The 18,494-nt window shown below is 42.0% G+C and overlaps 1 protein-coding gene across 6 annotated transcripts in view; it reads left to right on the top strand.

Annotated features, from left to right (window-relative positions):
• LOC121232390 (erbin-like) overlaps nt 1-18,494 on the top strand; it is a 138,526-nt gene that overhangs the window by 60,254 nt on the left and 59,778 nt on the right. For all 6 annotated transcript variants that reach the window (XM_041121558.1, XM_041121557.1, XM_041121560.1 and 3 more), the window contains 2 exons: nt 8,207-8,285; nt 9,068-9,157. In XM_041121558.1, the coding sequence (XP_040977492.1) occupies nt 8,207-8,285; nt 9,068-9,157 (169 nt within the window). The remainder of the gene's footprint in view (nt 1-8,206; nt 8,286-9,067; nt 9,158-18,494) is intronic.

The raw sequence follows: 18,494 nt of genomic DNA, 5'->3' as shown, positions 1-18,494 counted from the left end.
AATTGGTTATACCAATTAAAACACGCGAAACTTGTCTCAGTCTAATTGGTCAAGATAAACTGCCGAATTGACGTTCTTTGTGCCAAGTTCCCTTTATCGTGGAATGTGCACCTGTGTTCTTCTAATTGGCATCTTTCTTTTTTAGTCTTCTTGTTTATTCTGTTCAAGGGTCTTCTAAAGGCCTCTGGAATGCTCTTGCGACCGATGTTAGCTAAATATGTGTCCACAGAAAACCAAGTTGCAAGGGATTTTACTAGTTTTAGTGTTCCAGCAGTTAGTTGTCACCATCTTCCTTATGAGAGTGCAAGAGGAGCAACTGATATGACATATAGCAGGTTTCAAAAAGCTTTGGGATATCTGTTTGCAGAACCAGACATAAGTATATATGTAATAGTTGCTCCTTGCTCTTGAAATGATTGATTTAAGATAGGTTTTCACTAAATAAGCCAGGGGCTCCTAAGCTGTTTGGAGACTACTAGTGTACTGAGTACCACCTTGTACACGGAGGCCAACCTTGTGCCGAGCTGTGACTCCAGCTCTGAGCAGGAAGGTGTTACTGCTGCCCTAACAGACTGGTCAGGCATCTTCTGGAAACCTGAGATCCTGGTTGATCTGAAACTAGCTGTGGCAGGGAATCCTTTAAGAATTTTGGAAAGAGTAATGAATGTTCAAAAAGAAGGATTGATGAGTCAGCATTGTGCAGTGAATTGATTGGGCTCGAACACACTGCTTGCTTTCAATAATGAAAAAATTATGCTTTTAATTCAGAAGGTATGCAGAAATCCTAAGTTAAAGCAAATTATATAAATGTATAAGAATACAGACTGTGACTGATACTTTAAGTTTTCAGTTTAAACTTTCAGCTTTTACAAACATGTTTACATGATCTTTGGGAGAGTTGTGGCATGTATTCTTGAGCTCTGAAAATATTTTGATTGCCATATTTGATCCATATTGGCTGGAAGGACAGTTGTAGCTCTTGAGTGGAAGAACAGATAAAAGCTGTTCTTTTTATGGTGGTGCTGCTTTCAGGCAGGTCCCAATAGCTGCTTGCCCAGAAGTTGAGACCAGGATGAATAGATTAGCTGAGGGAGGAATGTACGTAATTAAGGTTGCTTTTGTATTCATGCAAACTGAGCCTGTATGTTTGCTTCTGTCCCCTCTATACTTGTTAAGGGTACAGAGTGGGAAGGGTGCACAGCGGGCTGTAGTTTCATTTGTCTTGCAGCAAGAGGGCTTTTTGGTGTGGCACTCTCTGCCTGTTGTTTAGAGATTATTTTTTTTTTTTCCTCACATTCCCCACAAACTGACATCCATCTGTAAACCCTTTCCTTTAGGGATATCACCCATATGGCTTCCACAAGTCTCATTTGTTAGTGATTTTCTTTCTCTGTACTTTTTAGGAATTGAGCTAATACTTTTTTTTGGCAAGCTGGTTTAAAATGTTTCTGTGTGAGAAGAGGTGGAACTTGATTTGGAGGCACTGCCACTGCTGTTTAGCACTAATGGTTTGAATAACTGAAGTTTGGGCATACTACTTTTAACATTTGATTGTGGAAAAGAAATATGACTACATGACTAGAATATGAACAGTAGAGCAAGCCCCCATCTGCAGTAGGGCTGAAACAGCAGTGTACTGGGGTGTCAGCTCTGGGATCCGTTGTAGTGAAGGCTTCTGCCAGCAGCGGATGCAACTTGCACAATTTTCTGTAAATCCAGAATTGCCAGTATTTCTGAGTGAAAAATCTGTGGGAGTTAAAGATCAGGTGAAATTCCTTACTTCAGCTGTGCTATGTGATCCAGAACTGAGGTTGATTACCTTCAGACTTATGGCCATTGACCCCAAATCCCTATATGACCTTTTTGGTATCCTCTTTGGGCATGTGCTACAGCTGGTCTGGGATCCTGATTAAACACCACTCTGTAGGTTAGGCTGGTTAGGTGGTGAGTTTTTGCCAAGTAGAGTTCTGAATGATGAATGCTTTCTGCTTTTGGCTCAGTCCCGACAAGAATTTTGGATTCCTCTTCCTTACCTTACTGCCAAATTTTCCTTAACAGTCTTTCAGATGTTGTGTTGTATCTCCACCCCCCCCCCCTTTTTTTAAATAAAGGTATTGGTTTTGGTAGAAACTGGCCAGTGAGTTTAAAAGTACCTGAAATTTGGGAAAACAGGGAGGAAGAAACAGACAAGTAAATACTAAGTGCTATTACACTGTCATGACCCTGGGCTGGACAGACCAGGGAGCCGTGTAACAGTAGGTGGCATGGTTTCTCACAATAGGAATTGGCATGGAACTACCTCAGTAACCCGTGTAACCTGTGGTAACCATATACATCAATTCAGGGAATAAGGAGAGCCCTCCCATTGAGTCACGCATGAGGTTCAGAGTAGACCCCCTTGCTTTCTAGACTCCTTCTCAGAGAAGAGCCTAGGGGTGTCTAGATCCACTCCTAGTCCCAGACTTGGTCAACGGTTTATGTCTTAAAGGGATGAGGTGTAGGGATTATGGAAAAGGAAAGAGAAAAAGAAAAGAGAAGAGAAAGATTTCACCAGTCCTGGGTCCAGCGTTAGTCCAGCCAGCCTAGGAGTCCAGTCCCAGAGGGCACATGTGGGGCTTCAGTTTGTGTTCTTTTATCATCTCCTTGCCCCTCCTTTGGGCAGGCACTCGAACTCATTAGGCTAATTAGGTGTCATGCCCAGTTTGTGCTTTTCTTGTCCCACAAGTGGGGTCGTTTACCCAGTGTGTGAAACACCAACATACACACAGAGCAGAGGTATTTTATTCCAATTCATGTTTGTGCAAAGATGGGGGCTAGGTGGTAATTCACAAAGCTAGCACACCTCATACCTAAACAGGCAAGCAATTTATACAGTTCAGTTATACATATTTAATTTCCAAAGTTCTTCCCCAAAACTGTTATTGGTAGTTGCTTATCTACCACAGTTTCTATTGGGCTAAAGTTTTCCCCGCTTCGAATTAAAGGTAGTGTTATTCTACAGCACATGCTCAAGGAGAGTGGGGGGGTAAGTCTTTTTGGTCTTGAATTGAGTCGGTGGTCGTGATCTCCTCCTGCCGCCTTTACCTTTCCCCCAGTTACCGAAGATCTTTGCTGACTTCATGCCTATTAGCAATTATTCAACTTTCAGTGCCTCCTGGGGTAGGATATTCCCTTCTTATCAGTCTTTTAGTTCTTCTTCAGGGGCACAGTTGTTAGCAAGGCATGCCTTGCATATACAAATGGTATCTTGTTTCACAAGACCTTTGTGGCCTTTTTAAGATGGCTTAAGTACATCACTTTCAGAACCTTCAGGAAATGGGTCGGTGGGCTTGGGGGTCATTTGGGGAGTAACTTCTCCTTCCCTGAAGACATGACCATTGTTTGATCTTTGGCCATGCATGGTGAGCTGCCCTGCTCAGCATATCAGAACACGGAGCTGTGCACCCTCCAGCATGCCCTCCCTGTCCTGTGCTGATCTGTGCGGATAGGCTTCTTTTCACCTGTGGTTCCTTGCTAGGCAGGGTTCGTCCTTATGCAGAACTTGTCCCACCACAATGTTTGAGACATTAACTCTTTCAGTCTCTCACATACGCAAATCTCATTTCTGTGGGAAACTACACTACAAAAAGAACTTTGCTCTCAATTCAGTTTTGTGGATCTGGTGGTTAGAATTAAAGATTACCAGCAAATCGCATTTTCTCCTGTTGTGCTCTGCAAATGGTCATAGTCCACAGGTTTGATGGTTTGTGGTTTTTTTGTAAAACGGTAAGCATGATCTGTAAATCAGCTACAGCACTGAAATGGGTTGGGGATAATGGTTGTTATCATGTAAAGTAGGAAACAGCAAGATGAAGAACCTGTCCACATGACGCTTCTCAAGGAAAGTGGGATAAGGCTGCAACAGACTAGATAACTCCCAAGTAATCTCTAGCACTGTATTCCTCTTCTATAATCCTTGAGTATTAGTGTATAAAGGGAGCAGTAAAAGACCCTGAAGGAAAATGGGGTTTAGAAAGGAATGTGGATCTCAGTTTACAGTGTTCATTTGTTCAGATGCTCATGGGAGGGTGTGGGGTGGGGGTGGCTACCAAATGGATTGATTAGCACAGTCTTACAAAAGGAGTATGGAAAGATGTGGTCACAGAGATCCTCGAGTTTTGCTGAGCTTTCTTAACAGGGGAAGAAGATTCAGGACACTAAGGATAGATGGAAAGCAGGGAAAGAACAACAGCTCCTCTTATAAAGTGCTCTTTACAGCCCTTTGTCCTTCTCTCATCTTTCTCCATCTTTCTGCCTTCTCTCTTTCTTACTTGCTTTTTGAATTTGCTTTCTCATTGAGAGAACTGAAAGAATACTAATCCAACAGTATCTGCATGTTTCTAGCATACAGGAGGGATATAGCTGAGGAAAAGTGAGTGTCTGAAGGTTGTTGTATAGCCAGTTAGTAAATGCAACTTCCTATCATCTGGTAGAGAGGAGCTGTCTCCTAATTTTTTTTTCTATCTTCTGAATCTGTACTACAAACATTAGGTGTATTTCATGCTGTCATTCCCAATTTACTGCTCTTTTGAATGATGGCTGCCACTTATCCGTACTGAAGTGTTGAGTGAGGTTGGTAAAGAAAGACTGTGTATACTGTAACAATCCTGGCTCTAAGAACAAGCAAAATTAAATTAATGAGCTCCTTCATTGTTATCTTTCTCATCAGTTGCATTTCTGTTAATTTGTTGTTAAAACTGTTGCTGCCTCTTCCCAAGGCATAGTCAAAGAAGAGACTACAGCAGAGTCCTCTGATTATATACAAAAGCATGCTGATTTAACATGTCTGTATTTGGATAGCTAATATTTTATTTGGTTGTTCTTTTGAGAGTAAGTTTACATTGACATTCTTCTTTCTAGTAGACGTGCTGTGTGTTTTGTTTTCCAGGTAGTTATCTGTCCTGGTTTTGGCTGGGATAGAGTTAATTTTCTTTCTAGTAGCTGGTATAGTGCTATGTTTTGGATTTAGGATGAGAAGAATGTTGATAGCAACAACTGAAAACATCAGTGTAAGTAGTGTTTAGACTAAGTCAAGGATTTTTCAGCTTCTCATGCCCAGCCAGCAAGAAAGCTGGAGGGGACACAGCCAGGACAGCTGACCCAAACTGGCCAAAGGAATATTCCATACCATGTGAAGTCATGCCTAGTATACAAACTGGGGGGGGTTGGCCTGGGGGGATTGCTGCTTGGGAACTAACTGGGCATCAGTTGGCAAGTGGTGAGCAATTGCATTGTGCATCACTTGTTTTGTATATTCCAATCCTTTTATTATTATTATTGTCATTTTATTATTGTTATTATTATCATTATTAGTTTCTTCCTTTCTGTTCTATTAAACTGTTCTTATCTCAACCCACAAGTTTTACTTTTTTTTCCTGATTTTCTCCCCCATACCACTGGGTGGGGGGAAGTGAGTGAGCAGCTGTGTGGTGCTTAGTTGCTGGCTGGGGTTAAACCACGACATTATCACAGACTTAAGTCTTCTGTGGAAACTAATATTAATATTAAAAACATTATTTTTAACGTGTTGGACCAGAGCAATCTTTCATCCAAGGACCAAGCCAAGGCCCAGTAGTATGACCATCTTTCAGAACAACTAAGCTTAGAGAATCTCTCAGTGTGATTCAAACAGCAAAACTAATGGCACAGAGTGAATCTGAAACACAACTCTGACTCAAAGGAAGAGTTTAGCAGCAGTTTACTCTGATTATTATAGACACTTATTTTAAGAAGCCAAAGTTATATCATCAGCAATAAAAGTGTCTTGACGTACTTTTTAGACAATGGAAGACTACTTCATACAAAATGTCCATAGCTTCATCTATACAGGCCTCTTATGTGCTAGATTTTTCTGCATCTGCCATGGTTCAGGATTCTGTGTCATGTTAGATGCTTTCCATCTGCATGTTTGGATATTCTTGTTTGGTGAAAGAGGCTTTTTGCTACAATTGGAATTAAAATAATACATATTTAAATTTCTTGGAAATGTGTTTGTCTTAATACAAAGGTTATATGACAGCAATAGGTAAGGTATATTTTTAGTCTTTCTATGGTACTTTTCTAATCTTTCTTTAAACCTACCTATGGACTTGAAAAATATCACTGCTGCTTTCTAGAAATTAAGCTTTATTATATTATAAGTATTATCTTTTTAGTTTTGATTCTGACCTGTGAGAGTGATAGTGAATTGAATCAGTAACCCCTGCCTTCTCCTCCTGCTTTGACCCCACTCAAAGCCGCAGTAAAATTTACGTGGCTAAAGTCTTATATATAAAGCTATATATTTATTTACACATGTGTGCATATACATGCACACACATGGTAGTAAGCCAGAAGTATCAGAAATCTTGGCCTATATTACCATTGATGATTCAATTCCTCCTGGTCCCCTCCACTTCTGTATTTTATTGTCCTTGAGTTCAACAAGCTATTTCCCAAAAGGATCCATGATACTTAGAGATATTTAAACACCTAGATTAACTGTGTGGCTTAGTGTGCTTTTCTTGCCTTTCACCTCTCAATAACAGAGTACAACACCTAGTATGAATCACAAGTAAGAGTTTCAGCCATTTGGTATGACAAACAGGTTCCTGTCAAGAAAGACCTAAAAGGTTACTTTGGCAGAATTGGAGTTTCTACTCAAGTTGAATTTATAGAAAAGTCAGCATAGTGACTTTCCCCCTCAACATCACCAATTGACTTAATGTGAAAGTATGTATTTTGTGGCTACTTTTCCTGTCAGGTGGTATTGTCACCACTCATGTCACAATACACAAGTTCAGTCTTGTTACTGCACAAACATAGAAAGAACCAAACTCTAAGCTAGCATCAGAAATTGTGTAATTTCTTATGTAAGTAAAAACATTACTTAGCAGTTGATGCTTCACCACGTTTTTTTCTGCTTTTGTATTCTCAGAACACATACATGGAGAGACAAAACCAAGTTCCACCTGCTAATCTGAATTAGAAGACACACTGCCCTTGTCTTTCTTACAGTCCAGCTGCAGAGAGAGAGTTAACATTGCTTGGAGCAGCATGAAATTTCACTCTTTCACTAGACTAAAAGAGAGTATGCACAGAGTATAGTTCCTTCTTAGTGGTCTTGTTCCCTGGGTTCAGGTTGCCCTCTCCACGCACCTGATAAAGGACTCTAGAAGCAGACACAATTGCATGCAGTAATTGAAGGACAAATAGCTAAGATTTGTTACCTAAACACCAGTTGTTTTAAACTAACTTTGTTTTACTAGCATATGGGTTTTTCTTGAAAAAAAGTGTATTCTTAATCCAAGTGGAAAGATTGCAGTATGAATGTTTGTTATACTTAAGATGAGTTTATTTAAAACAAAAACACCTGTCCCAAGGTATAAGAACAATGTAGTGATACGTTGCAAAAGCAAATGCAGATGTGATAACCATGGTTTTATTTGGTTTTATCGTATAGTAAAGATTGAGGTGAAAGTCTTGGGCAGCAGAATGGTTTCTTACTGATGTGGTGGATACCTGTCTTCTGTTTTCAAGGTCTATTTTGTCAGCTTCTGACAAATACAAATTTTGGCAGATAAGTGGGTTGCAAATTCACTCTGGCATTTTTTCTGGCATTTTTGGAGATAACCTTAGAGGATGAGGAGGTTCCTTATTGTTTTAATTTTTAGACATAAATGTGCCTGCAGCATTTTTTTTCATTCTCTACAAATAATTTGAAGCTAACACCAAGCATATGTCACATTTTGGGAGATCTGTTCAGAACCATGAATGCTGTAAACCTACTTTAGGATTTGAAGCCTTACCATTTAACCTGGATGTTATACAAGCCATGCATTTGACAAACAAATCCTGTTGGAAACTTTGTTCTACCATGTGTATGAATGCCTTTAAAAAAAAAAAAAATAGAGACTGAGGGCCTGATCTTAAGTACATTACAAAGTACAAGTACCTTAATATTTGGTAATGAGCAGTGGGAATTGTTAGTGCACTGTGTGTCTATAATGCTGTTTGAGCTGCCTGCTAAGTGGCAGTGTGAAATGCTTTAGGAATAAATAGTAAAAGAATTGATATTGCATAAGAGTGGAGGTTTTTTTAATGAAAACTGTATCTAAAATGAAATATTAGAGAACTAGTCCACTGGTTGCTAAATGAATGTTTCCCTACCTCTCCCTGTATCTTGCAGGCATACAGGAATTTCCAGAAAATATAAAAAATTGTAAAGTCTTGGCAGTTGTTGAGGCCAGTGTAAATCCAATTTCAAAGTAAGTTTGTAATTTTTGTCATGTTTTGTATTTTATGCAAACACTGCTGAGTCTCAAATGCGCCCCAGACAACTTTTCGTGAGCCAACCTTTGGAGGCAAGGAGCAGAGTTACCTGAGTAGTATCTACATTAACCTCATTGCACTGCGATACAGTATAGCTATGTCAGTAAAATATTTTGCCCAAGTTAATAGGCTATGTAAGCAATCCCACGTTATACCATATGGCTTACTCAGCTTTAAGTCCATCACTTCTCTGTGAAGTTAGAGAAATATGCAGATTTTTGTTTCTTAATATCAATAATTAATTTTACTCTAAAGCCTGTACCACTCTTTTTTCAAACTCAGCTTGTATGAGTAGATTTCCCTGTCACCTTCTATGGTGACAAAATTAATTTCCTGGAAGTAGCACTGCCAGAGATATAAACTTTGCGCAAGGTAACTCTTCTGGGGGAAAAAAGGTGTTGCATAGGATTTAATCTTCTCTAATGAATGCCTCCTCCACGTTAGGTGTCATGAGACCACAAATATATAGCAACACTACATTTGTTGCTTGTAGGTTTTATTGCCTGTAGATATTATCCTCAATACTTAAGATTAGTTTCAAAATTATTTTTATACTGAACAGGTATCTAGTGCAATTTTGTAGAAATTCTGGTACCACCTTGATTTTAATGTTACCAATATGTAGGACTTCTATACTGTACTGTCGTTTAAGAAAATATGACTTAATGCCCTGAATATAATTGAAACAAAGGAACTACATTATTTTATTTCTATATAGGCTTCCAGATGGATTTTCCCAACTGTTAAACCTAACGCAGCTGTACCTGAATGATGCTTTTCTTGAGTTTTTGCCAGCCAACTTTGGCAGGTAAGTTGAATTCGAAACTTAGTATCTATATTTAGTTTTAAATTTACGCAGAGCAGTTTCTGCTGCTTCTTAAGCAAAGTGTGAACTGGAGGAGGGGAAGAAGTGTACATAACCAATCCATTTATGCCACATATTAGTTACAAAAAAACCCCAAATCTTTATCACCATTTTTTAAACTGGACTTTTGAAGGACAGACAGAATGCTTATAAAGACCCAAGAAATAAAACTCTTTTACATACTTGCTGCTTCTACAACACAAGTCTGATAAGTATGGGAGACTAGTATTCCTGAAATATGACTTGGTTATCATTTAGTAATTGGAGTGGAGGAAATAATAATATTTGTAATTCCACTTCTCTCCTGGACGCACAGATTCCTTCATGCACATCTATAATTCTCAAGTGCCTTGTTGTCAGGAATCTTTGAGAGACAGCATATTTATAGTGTGCTGACTAAGCAAAATTGTTCCATGTAATAGCTTAAATAAGCAACAAATACTAAACCCCTACCTCTTTAAAATGGATTAAATCTTGGGAGCAAAAGTGAAAGGATAATAGTGCTAAAATGAAGAACCCAGCCACCGCCCTCTGTTCCAGGGAGACTTTACTCTGGTGGCTCGCTTGATTGCAGCACATTTCACATTCATGAGTGACCTGTGTGATGGTCTCCATGGTCAGGTCCACCCCTCGATCATGAGCCCATCTGTATGTTGCATCTCTCCCTAGATATCCCAATGTTTTGTGGGCCCATAGAGCTACAAATAGCTCACCCTTACGCTCCCAGTCCAGGTCCACCTGAGCTACTTCTATTTTGGCAGCCTTGTCTACCTGTTCGTTGTTTCGATGTTCTTCAGTGCCATGACTTTTGGGCATGTGGTCATCTACATGACGTACCTTTAGAACCATGTGTTCTACACGGGCAGCAATGTCCTGCCACAATGCAGCTGCCCAGATGGGTTTACCCCTGTGCTGCCAATTGGTCTTCTTCCACTGCTGTAGCCACCCCCGTAGGGCATTTGCCACCATCCAGGAGTCAGTATAGAGGTAGAGTACTGGCCACTTGTCTCATTCAGCAATATCTAGGGCTAGTTGGATAGCTTTCACTTCTGCAAACTGACTTGACTCACCTTCTCCTTCAGTGGCCTCAACGACTTGTCGTGTGGGACTCCACACAGCAGCTTTCCACTTCCGATGGTTCCCTACCACATGACAGGATCCATCAGTAAACAAAGCATAACGCCTTTCATCTTCTGATAACTCATTATATGGTGGTGCCTCTCAGGCACGAGCCACCTCCTCAGGCGATGCTCCAAAATCTCTGCCTTCTGGCCAGTCCATGATCTCTTCCAGGATTCCTGGGCTGTTGGGTTTCCCCAGTCAAGCTCGTTGCGTGATCAACGCTACCCACTTACTCCATGTAGCACTGGTTGCATGATGTGGAGAGGGGATGTTTCCTTTGACCATCCAGTGTAGCACAGGCAATCGTGGTGCCAAGAGGAGATATGCTTCTGTACCAACAACTTCTGAAGCGGCTCAAACCCCCTCATATTCTGCTAGTATCTCTTTTTCAGTCGGGGTATAGTGGGCTTCTGATCCTTGGTACCCTGGGCTCCAAAACCCTAATGGTCGACCTTGGGTTTCTCCTGGTGTTTTCTGCCAGAGGCTCCAGGTGAGACCATGCTCCCCAGCTGCAGTGTAGAGTACATTTTGTACATCTGGTCCTGTCTGCACAGGCCCAAGAGCTACTGCACGAGCTATTTCCCGTCTGATATGCTCAAAGGCTTGTTGTTGCTCAAGGCCCCTCTCAAAATAGTTCTTCTTTCGGGTTACTCGCTAGAGAGGGCTCACAAGCTGACTATAACCTGGAATATGCAGTCTCCAGAACCCCACAAAGCCTGGGAAAGCTGGTGGAGACATATTTGCTATCTTGTTGACCACATCCATAGGGACATGATGGCATCCATCCTGCCATTTTATTCCCAAGAACTGAATCTCCTGTGCAGGTCCCTTGACCTTGCTTCTTTTTATGGCAAAACCAGCTTTCAGAAGAATCTGAATTATTCTTTTTCCCTTTCCAAACACTTCTTCTGCCTTGTTGCCCCACACGATGACGTCATCGATGTATTGTAAATGTTCAGGGGCATCACCCTGTTCCGGTGCAGTTTGGATTAGTCCGTGACAAATGGTAGGGCTGTGCTTCCACCCCTGGGGCAGTCGATTCCAGGTGTACTGGATGCCCCTCCATGTGAAAGCAAACCGTGGCCTGCACTCTGCTGCCAAAGGGATTGAGAAAAATGCATTGGCAATGTCAATTGTAGCATACCACTTGGCCGTCTTTGATCCCAGTTCATGCTGAAGTTCTAGCATATCCGGTATGGCAGCACTCAGTGGTGGTGTCACTTCGTTCAGGCCGTGATAGTCTACTGTTAACCTCCACCCTCCATCAGACTTTTGCACTGGCCATATGGGACTATTAAAAGGTGAGTGAGTCTTGCTGATGACTCCTTGGCTCTCCAGTTGATGAATCAGCTCATGGATGGGAGCCAGGGAGTCTCAGTTTGTGCGATATTGCTGCTGGTGCACCGTCCTGGTAGTAATTGGCACCTGCTGTTCTTCAACTTGCATCAATCCCACAACGAAGGCATCTTCCAAGAGGCCAGGAAAGGTAGACAGCTGTTTGATCTTCTCTTGTGTTCACGGTGGCTACATCAAAATCCCATTGTTACCCCTTTGGGTCCTTGAAGTACTCTCTCTTGAGGTAGTCTATGCCAAGGATACAAGGGGCCTCTGGGCCGGTCACAATGGGGTGCTTTTCCCACTTGTCCCCTGTTAAGCTCACCTCAGCCTCCAATATAGTCAATTCTTGGCATCCCCCTGTCACTCCAGAGATCCAGATGGGTTCTGTGCCCCTGTACCCTGATGGCACCAGTGTACACTGTGCACCAGTGTCTACCAAAGCCTTATACTTCTGTGGGTCTGATGTGCCAGGCCATCGAATCCACACAGTCCAGTATATCCGGTCATCCCTTTCCTTCTCCTGGCCGAAGGCAGGGACCCTCTATTGCTGTTCCTCATCAGAGTATTCACTGTCTGACCCTTGCAGTGCCAGACCAGAAGTCCCCTCACCAGGATCAAGGGAGGTGGTTTCAGTCCTTCCTATGCTTGGGAGTTCGCTGATTGCCTTCTTCTGTCTCTACAGCAACTAAGCTGACAGCATTCTTGGGTGGCCCCTTCTTAACAGCTGTCTTCCCTCTCAGTTCACGTACACGGGCTTCCAGCTTAAAGGTGGGTTCACCATCCCACTTCCTCATGTCCTTGCCCTGGTCACGCAGGAAGAACCAGAGTGCACCATGCGGCATGCACCTGGGGCTCCCTTTCCCTCTGACCGGGGCAGGAGAGGACTGATTTCTTGGAGCATCCCTAACAGCCAAGGCACTGTCCTGTAGGGATGAGGAGACACAGATTTTCTTCAAAGTTTTGGAGCCAAGACTCTCCACGGTTGGTGTATTGTCGTGGTTTAAGCCCAGCCGGCAACAAAGCACCATGAGGCCGCTCGCTCACTCCTCCCCCCTGGTGGGATGGGGAGGAGAAAATATAATGAAAAGCTTGTGGGTGGAGACAAGGACAGGGAGGGATCACTCACCAATTATGGTCACGGGCAAAAACCAGACTCAACTTGGGGAAAAAAAACAAAATCAATTTAATTTGTTACCAATCAAATAAAAACAGGATGAGAAGTAAAACCAAATCTTAAAACACCTTCCCCCTCCCTCCTTCCCGGGCTCAACTCCACTCCTGATTTTCTCTACCTCCTCCCCCTGAGTGGCGCAGGAGGACAGGGAATGGGGGTTGCAGTCAGTTCATCACACGTTGTCTCTGCCGCTCCATCCTCTTCAGGGGGAGGACTCCTCACACTCTTCCCCTGCTCCAGTGTGGGGTCCCTCCCACGGGACACAGTCCTTCACAATCTTCTCCAACATGAGTCCTTCCCACGGGCTGCAGTCCTCGAACTTCTCTGGCATGGGTCCTTTACACAGGCCGATCTTCAGTCAGAGACGGCTCCAGCGCGGGCTTTCCCACAGAGTCACGGCCATCTTCGGGGGCATCCAACTGCTCCGGCATGAGGTCCTCCACGGGCTGCAGGTGGGCATCTGCTCCACGGTTCACCTCCATGGGCTGCAGGGGGACAGCCTGCCATCTCACCACAGGCTGCAGTGGCATCCCCTCCTCTGGCGCACCTCCTCCCCCTCCTTCTTCACTGACCTTGGTGTCTGCATAGGTATTTCACATTCCACTCCGTTCTCCATGGCAGGGTTCCCCTTCTTAAATATGTTATCCCAGAGGTGCTACCACAGTCGCTGATTGGGTCGGCCTTGGCCAGAGGCGGGTCTGGCTTGGAACTGGGGAAGCTTCTAGCAGCTTCTCACAGGAGCCATCCCTGTAGCCCCCTCCCCCACTACCAAAACCCTGCCACACAAACCCAATACATTTATCCATATCCAGGCAATATGTTGTTGACACGGCGTTAGAATATGATGCTGGTGCACTTTGCACCCCCCTTCCTCCACATGGCCTGTGTGGATCTTTGGAGACCTCATAATTGTCTAGATCACTGTAGATGACTTCCAGCACCGCTAATTCTCTTGGGTACTGGATGCCTTCATCTGCGGTAGTCCACTTTCCTGAGGAATTCACAAGATCTTCCTTGAATGGATATCTTGCCCTCACATTTGAGAGGAGCCGGCTCCAGACACTGCAAATTGCTGCCTCTTTTTCAATTCCTCTCTCAATTCCCTGGTTTCTAGCAAGGGATCCCAGCTGTTGGGCTTCCTTACGTTCCAGTTGCTGACTGTCGGCCCCGTTATCCCAGCATCGGAGCAGCCAGGCAGCAATCCGCTCACCTGGCTGGCGGCTGTAATCTTTCCGTATGTCTCAAAGTTCTGATGAGGTCAGGGACTGGGTAGTTTCCGCTTCCTGTCTGAGTTCTCTCACTCCTTCCTCCAATTTCTTTATCAAAGGACTGGCTTCTTGATCAAACCTTTCCTCTTCTTCCTCCTCCCTTTATTAATCAATGATATGGACCTGTTGATCTCCTTGTCCACTGTTTCTTTTTCACTACTGGGGCAATTACTGTAGTTGTTTTTGTTTGGGTCCCTATCTCAGCCATGGTGTCCTCAGATGCAGTTTGGGTCCCTATCTCTGCTATCGTGTCCTCAGATGTAGTTTGCACCCCAGTCTCAGTCAAGGCATTCTCAAAGGTGTTTTGGGTCCCTGCCTTAAGCACAGTCCTCTGAGAGTACTGAACTGTGGCTCGGTAGGCACAGGCCAAGGCCCAGTACAGTGCTAGAAGTTGCTGGTTTTCATTGGGGTAGGCAAGGCACCTTTCTATCAGGTGGTGCGTCAGTTTGCCTGGATTGCTTGCCTGTTCAGGTGTAAAATCCCAGGCTATGGGAGGTGATAACTGCCCTAGGCACCTGCCCAAATCCTTCCACACACCCTGCCACCCAGAGTCTGGCTGCCTCAGGGCACATTTCAGTATTGCCTCACCCAAAAGTTGTCTCCTCTTACATCAGGATTGACACCAGATTACACAAACCTCACAGTATGCCAACAGTTTTAATTAGTAGTATTGAACAGCTCACGTAAGGGTGAACAAGGACCTCCAAGGATCTCGGGAGCCTGCGTAACAAAACCGCCCGCGTCAATCCCGGATAGGAAGAGGGAGATGTATTCCCTCATCTTCTCCACAAGATAGCTCCCCCAGCACAATAAGGCCATCAATGCCAGGGCAAAGCAGCACATAGCCATTGTTTGTACTAACATGTTCCCAAGCTCAGCAAGATAAAGAGATAAGCAGTGCAGCTAACAAACTTTGTGACCTGCACAGAAGCTTGCTACTTAATAACTACTATAGCTATAGCACGCTTAATGCAAAACTGCCATTGTCTTGTGCCCCACGTTGGATGCTAAAAAGGACTGTGGTGGGTTGACCTTGGCTGGCTGCCTGATGCCCACCAAAGCTGCTCTATCACTCCCCCTCCTCAGCAGGATGGTGGGGAGAAAATAAGATGGAAAAGAACTTGTGGGTAAAGATAAAGGCTGTTTAATAAAGAAAAAGCAAAGGAAAACAAAAGATTTATTCTCTACTTCCCATCAGCAGGCAATGTCCAGCAACTTCCTGAGAAGTAGGGCTTCAGTACATGTAGCAGTTCCTTCGGAAGACGAATGCCTGCCCATCCATCCCCCCCACTTCCTCCTCCTTTCTCTCAGCTTTTATTGCTGAGCATGATGTCATATGGTATGGAATATCCCTTTGGTCAGTTTGGGTCAGCTGTCCTGGCTGTGTCCCCTCCCAAGATCTTGCCCACTCCCAGTCTACTGGCTTTTGGGGGTGAGGGGGGGAAATGTTGGCGAGACAGCCTTGATGCTGTGCCAGCACTGCTCAGCAGTAGCCAAAACACTGGTGTGTTATCAACACCTTTCTAGCTACCAATACAGAGCACAGCACTATGAGGGCTGCTATGGGGAAAGTTAATTCCATCCCAGCCAGACCCAATACACATGGTTGGTCTTCTGAGAAGTTAATCTTACATGTAGTTTTAAAAAGCCTCATTAATTATAATTTTTTCTTCATCACTGTCTTCTTCTGTAATGCTTAATGGCTAGGTAAATGGTGAAGTCATTAATTGCTAACTGCTTAAGAATAAATCAGTTACTGAAGGCAACTTAAAAGCCAGTTCTCCAGTGTAGTGTTTCTCTTTAATAGCTATGAACAATTCAGCCTTGGTTTTTAAAATATAAACAGTGACTTGCAGCATCCTAGCTTGTAGCCAGGAGGATGAAACTGAAATTAAGACTTTTCTCATCAGTTGTTTTTAAATTAATTCAAAGTATTTATATGTTACCTGCTTTATTGCACAGAATAAACACTATTCTATAAAAAGATATTTAAATCAAATACATGTTACCAAATTCATTATTTTCTAATTTAATTTCAAAGTAAGGTTCAGATCCCTTTGACATTGATTACTTCTGTTTTGTAAGTGATCAGACTGCTCTGCCACCCCACAGCTTTACAACTGGGTATAAACACTTGCTAGTGCAAATGGTCTGATATACAACTTGTACTTTGGAATATGAGAAAAAGCTCTGGTAGAAGCTTTTGAGATATTTAGAGCATTGTTAGTTATTCCCATCCAGGACAAGCCTTCAACTTCTTTCAATTTGGTGCATCAATTGTTTTGTATATGGCTTTATAGCTATTACTCTTCATTACATGGGAACACATGAAGTAACTGAGTTGCCTGCTCTTACTGGCAACTATAGGCAGTAATGCCTCTTAAAAACTAAGCCAATGCTATATTAAAGGTAGCTAGATTTTTCTGCTCTGTGTGTCAGGGTCTCTGTTCCACCAGTTCAGGTTAGAAACCTGGTTTCCCACATCAGTTTCTCTCTGACTGTTGATATTAATTTGTTCCACAGTTTAATTGCTGTCCTCATAAGTGTTGTCCCCTATTCTCTCACCTGCTGTTTTTATAGTGTTCCCATATATCTCTTTTAATTTGTTAGACTAAACAAAATTGTTTCCCTTTAGTATGGCAGGTTTTCCTTTGTGCCTGGTTATATTAATAGATCTTGGAACTAGTTTCAGTTTGAATTAATCTTTTTCTTTTTTTGACAGAGGATGACAGCATATGTAGCTATATTTAGAATTCAAATTGAGATCTCTTCATGGCTTGTACAATGTCATATTTATCTTCTTGTTTCTCTTGGAAATGTCTGCGGTTACAATCTAGTGTTCCACTAGCCCTTTTTGTAGCTGCCTAGTGTCATTTCCCACATGATTGACTAATGCATTGGACAGTTCAGTTAGAAATGACCAATGGCTCTACAAGGAAATCATAAGTACTCGACTTAGTACTGTGGCATCTTGTCCCTTTTCTATTTTTTTCAGTCCTTAAGGTTGTACATTTTTTCCCCCCTATAGTGTCCTAATAATTCACTGTATCATCTGTGACTGTCTTTTGTGGCATCGGCCAACTTAAACATTTTTCCAATCCTTTAAGATTGCTGTTAAAAAATATTGAATAGGATAGTCCCAAAATGGGGTTTTGAGCACCTCTGTCAGTAATATTCAGCCTGATGTTTAGGAAGGAAAACTTTGTGTAATGCAAACTACTTTTAGTATATCTATGCAGCATTTTATTACATTTACCTCCATGTTTTATTCTCTCCTTCAAAATTTGTGCTAAAGCTTTGCATAATATTGAGGTTAAGTTATCCAATCTTTTTTTTCCTTCTTTATGAGCATTACATACTTGCTGTCTTTCAGTGATGTTGTACCAGTCCAACCTGTTAGACGTATCAAAAATCACCAGACTTTTAATTAAATGTGCCAGTTCCTTTGGAATTCTGAGGTGGTAAAGTGTGCGTTTTTCCTCCACTCCCAAATTCTAATTTGAATGCATTAATATTGGCCTGGATCCTAGAATTAGCCTTTATGCCAGTGCACAGAAGTCTGAGAGTTGCTTGTGCTTACCTAAGAAAATCATATCTGTTGTATCTAAATACATCACATATATTTGCATTTAAATATATGAATATATAAGCAGAGCATTCTAAACTTGAAGCTCACTGCATGCTAATGTTGAAACAGGACTTTAAAAGGGAAACATTATTTACTGATGGGTGTTTAAGATAAGCAAAGAGTTTTATCTTCAGTGTAATTTTAAAAACTTTGAGAATGTTGTCTATAGTGGAGTATTGCTTCCAGAGACTTTTTACTGTGATGTTGCAATGAATTTACTTTTAATCTTGTTTCTCAACAGTTTGCCAGTAGTATTTGCAGTAGTAGATATTTTTAGTAGTATCTACTTTGGGATATCTTTTTACATAAATGTACAGTGATGATCAAATTTGGGACTTAATTTAGTTAAATATATGCAATTTTGCTGAAACTTTTGCAAAATGCAACCTGCTACAGGATGCATGTATTTCAATCCTCTTGCCTTTATATTTTAGTTATGTTTTTTTAAAAAAATATTTCTGCATTAGCAAATCTGCAAGGGAGGTGAAAAATAAAGAACATCTGTCTCTGAAATATTTTTAGCTTTCCAAGGATTTATTGCTGTTGAACAGTGAGTTTCGAAGTATACCTGCTATATATTTCTTCTACAATTTTACAGATTGTATAGTTAAAGAAATCAGATTTAGGAAGAATATTGATCTTATCTTGACAAAGTGTTCATGTAGAGATTTTAAATAAAAGTTGAGCTACATTTTAAAAGCAAGCTAAGTTGGTTACATAAAATAACAGTCCTGCAACAATAATTTTGTT

Source organism: Aquila chrysaetos (genome assembly GCF_900496995.4).
Source record: "Aquila chrysaetos chrysaetos chromosome W unlocalized genomic scaffold, bAquChr1.4 W_unloc_3, whole genome shotgun sequence".
Classification (NCBI taxonomy): domain Eukaryota; kingdom Metazoa; phylum Chordata; class Aves; order Accipitriformes; family Accipitridae; genus Aquila; species Aquila chrysaetos.
Note: the sequence above shows the minus strand (reverse complement) of the source record. Positions and strands in the feature narration are given on the sequence as shown.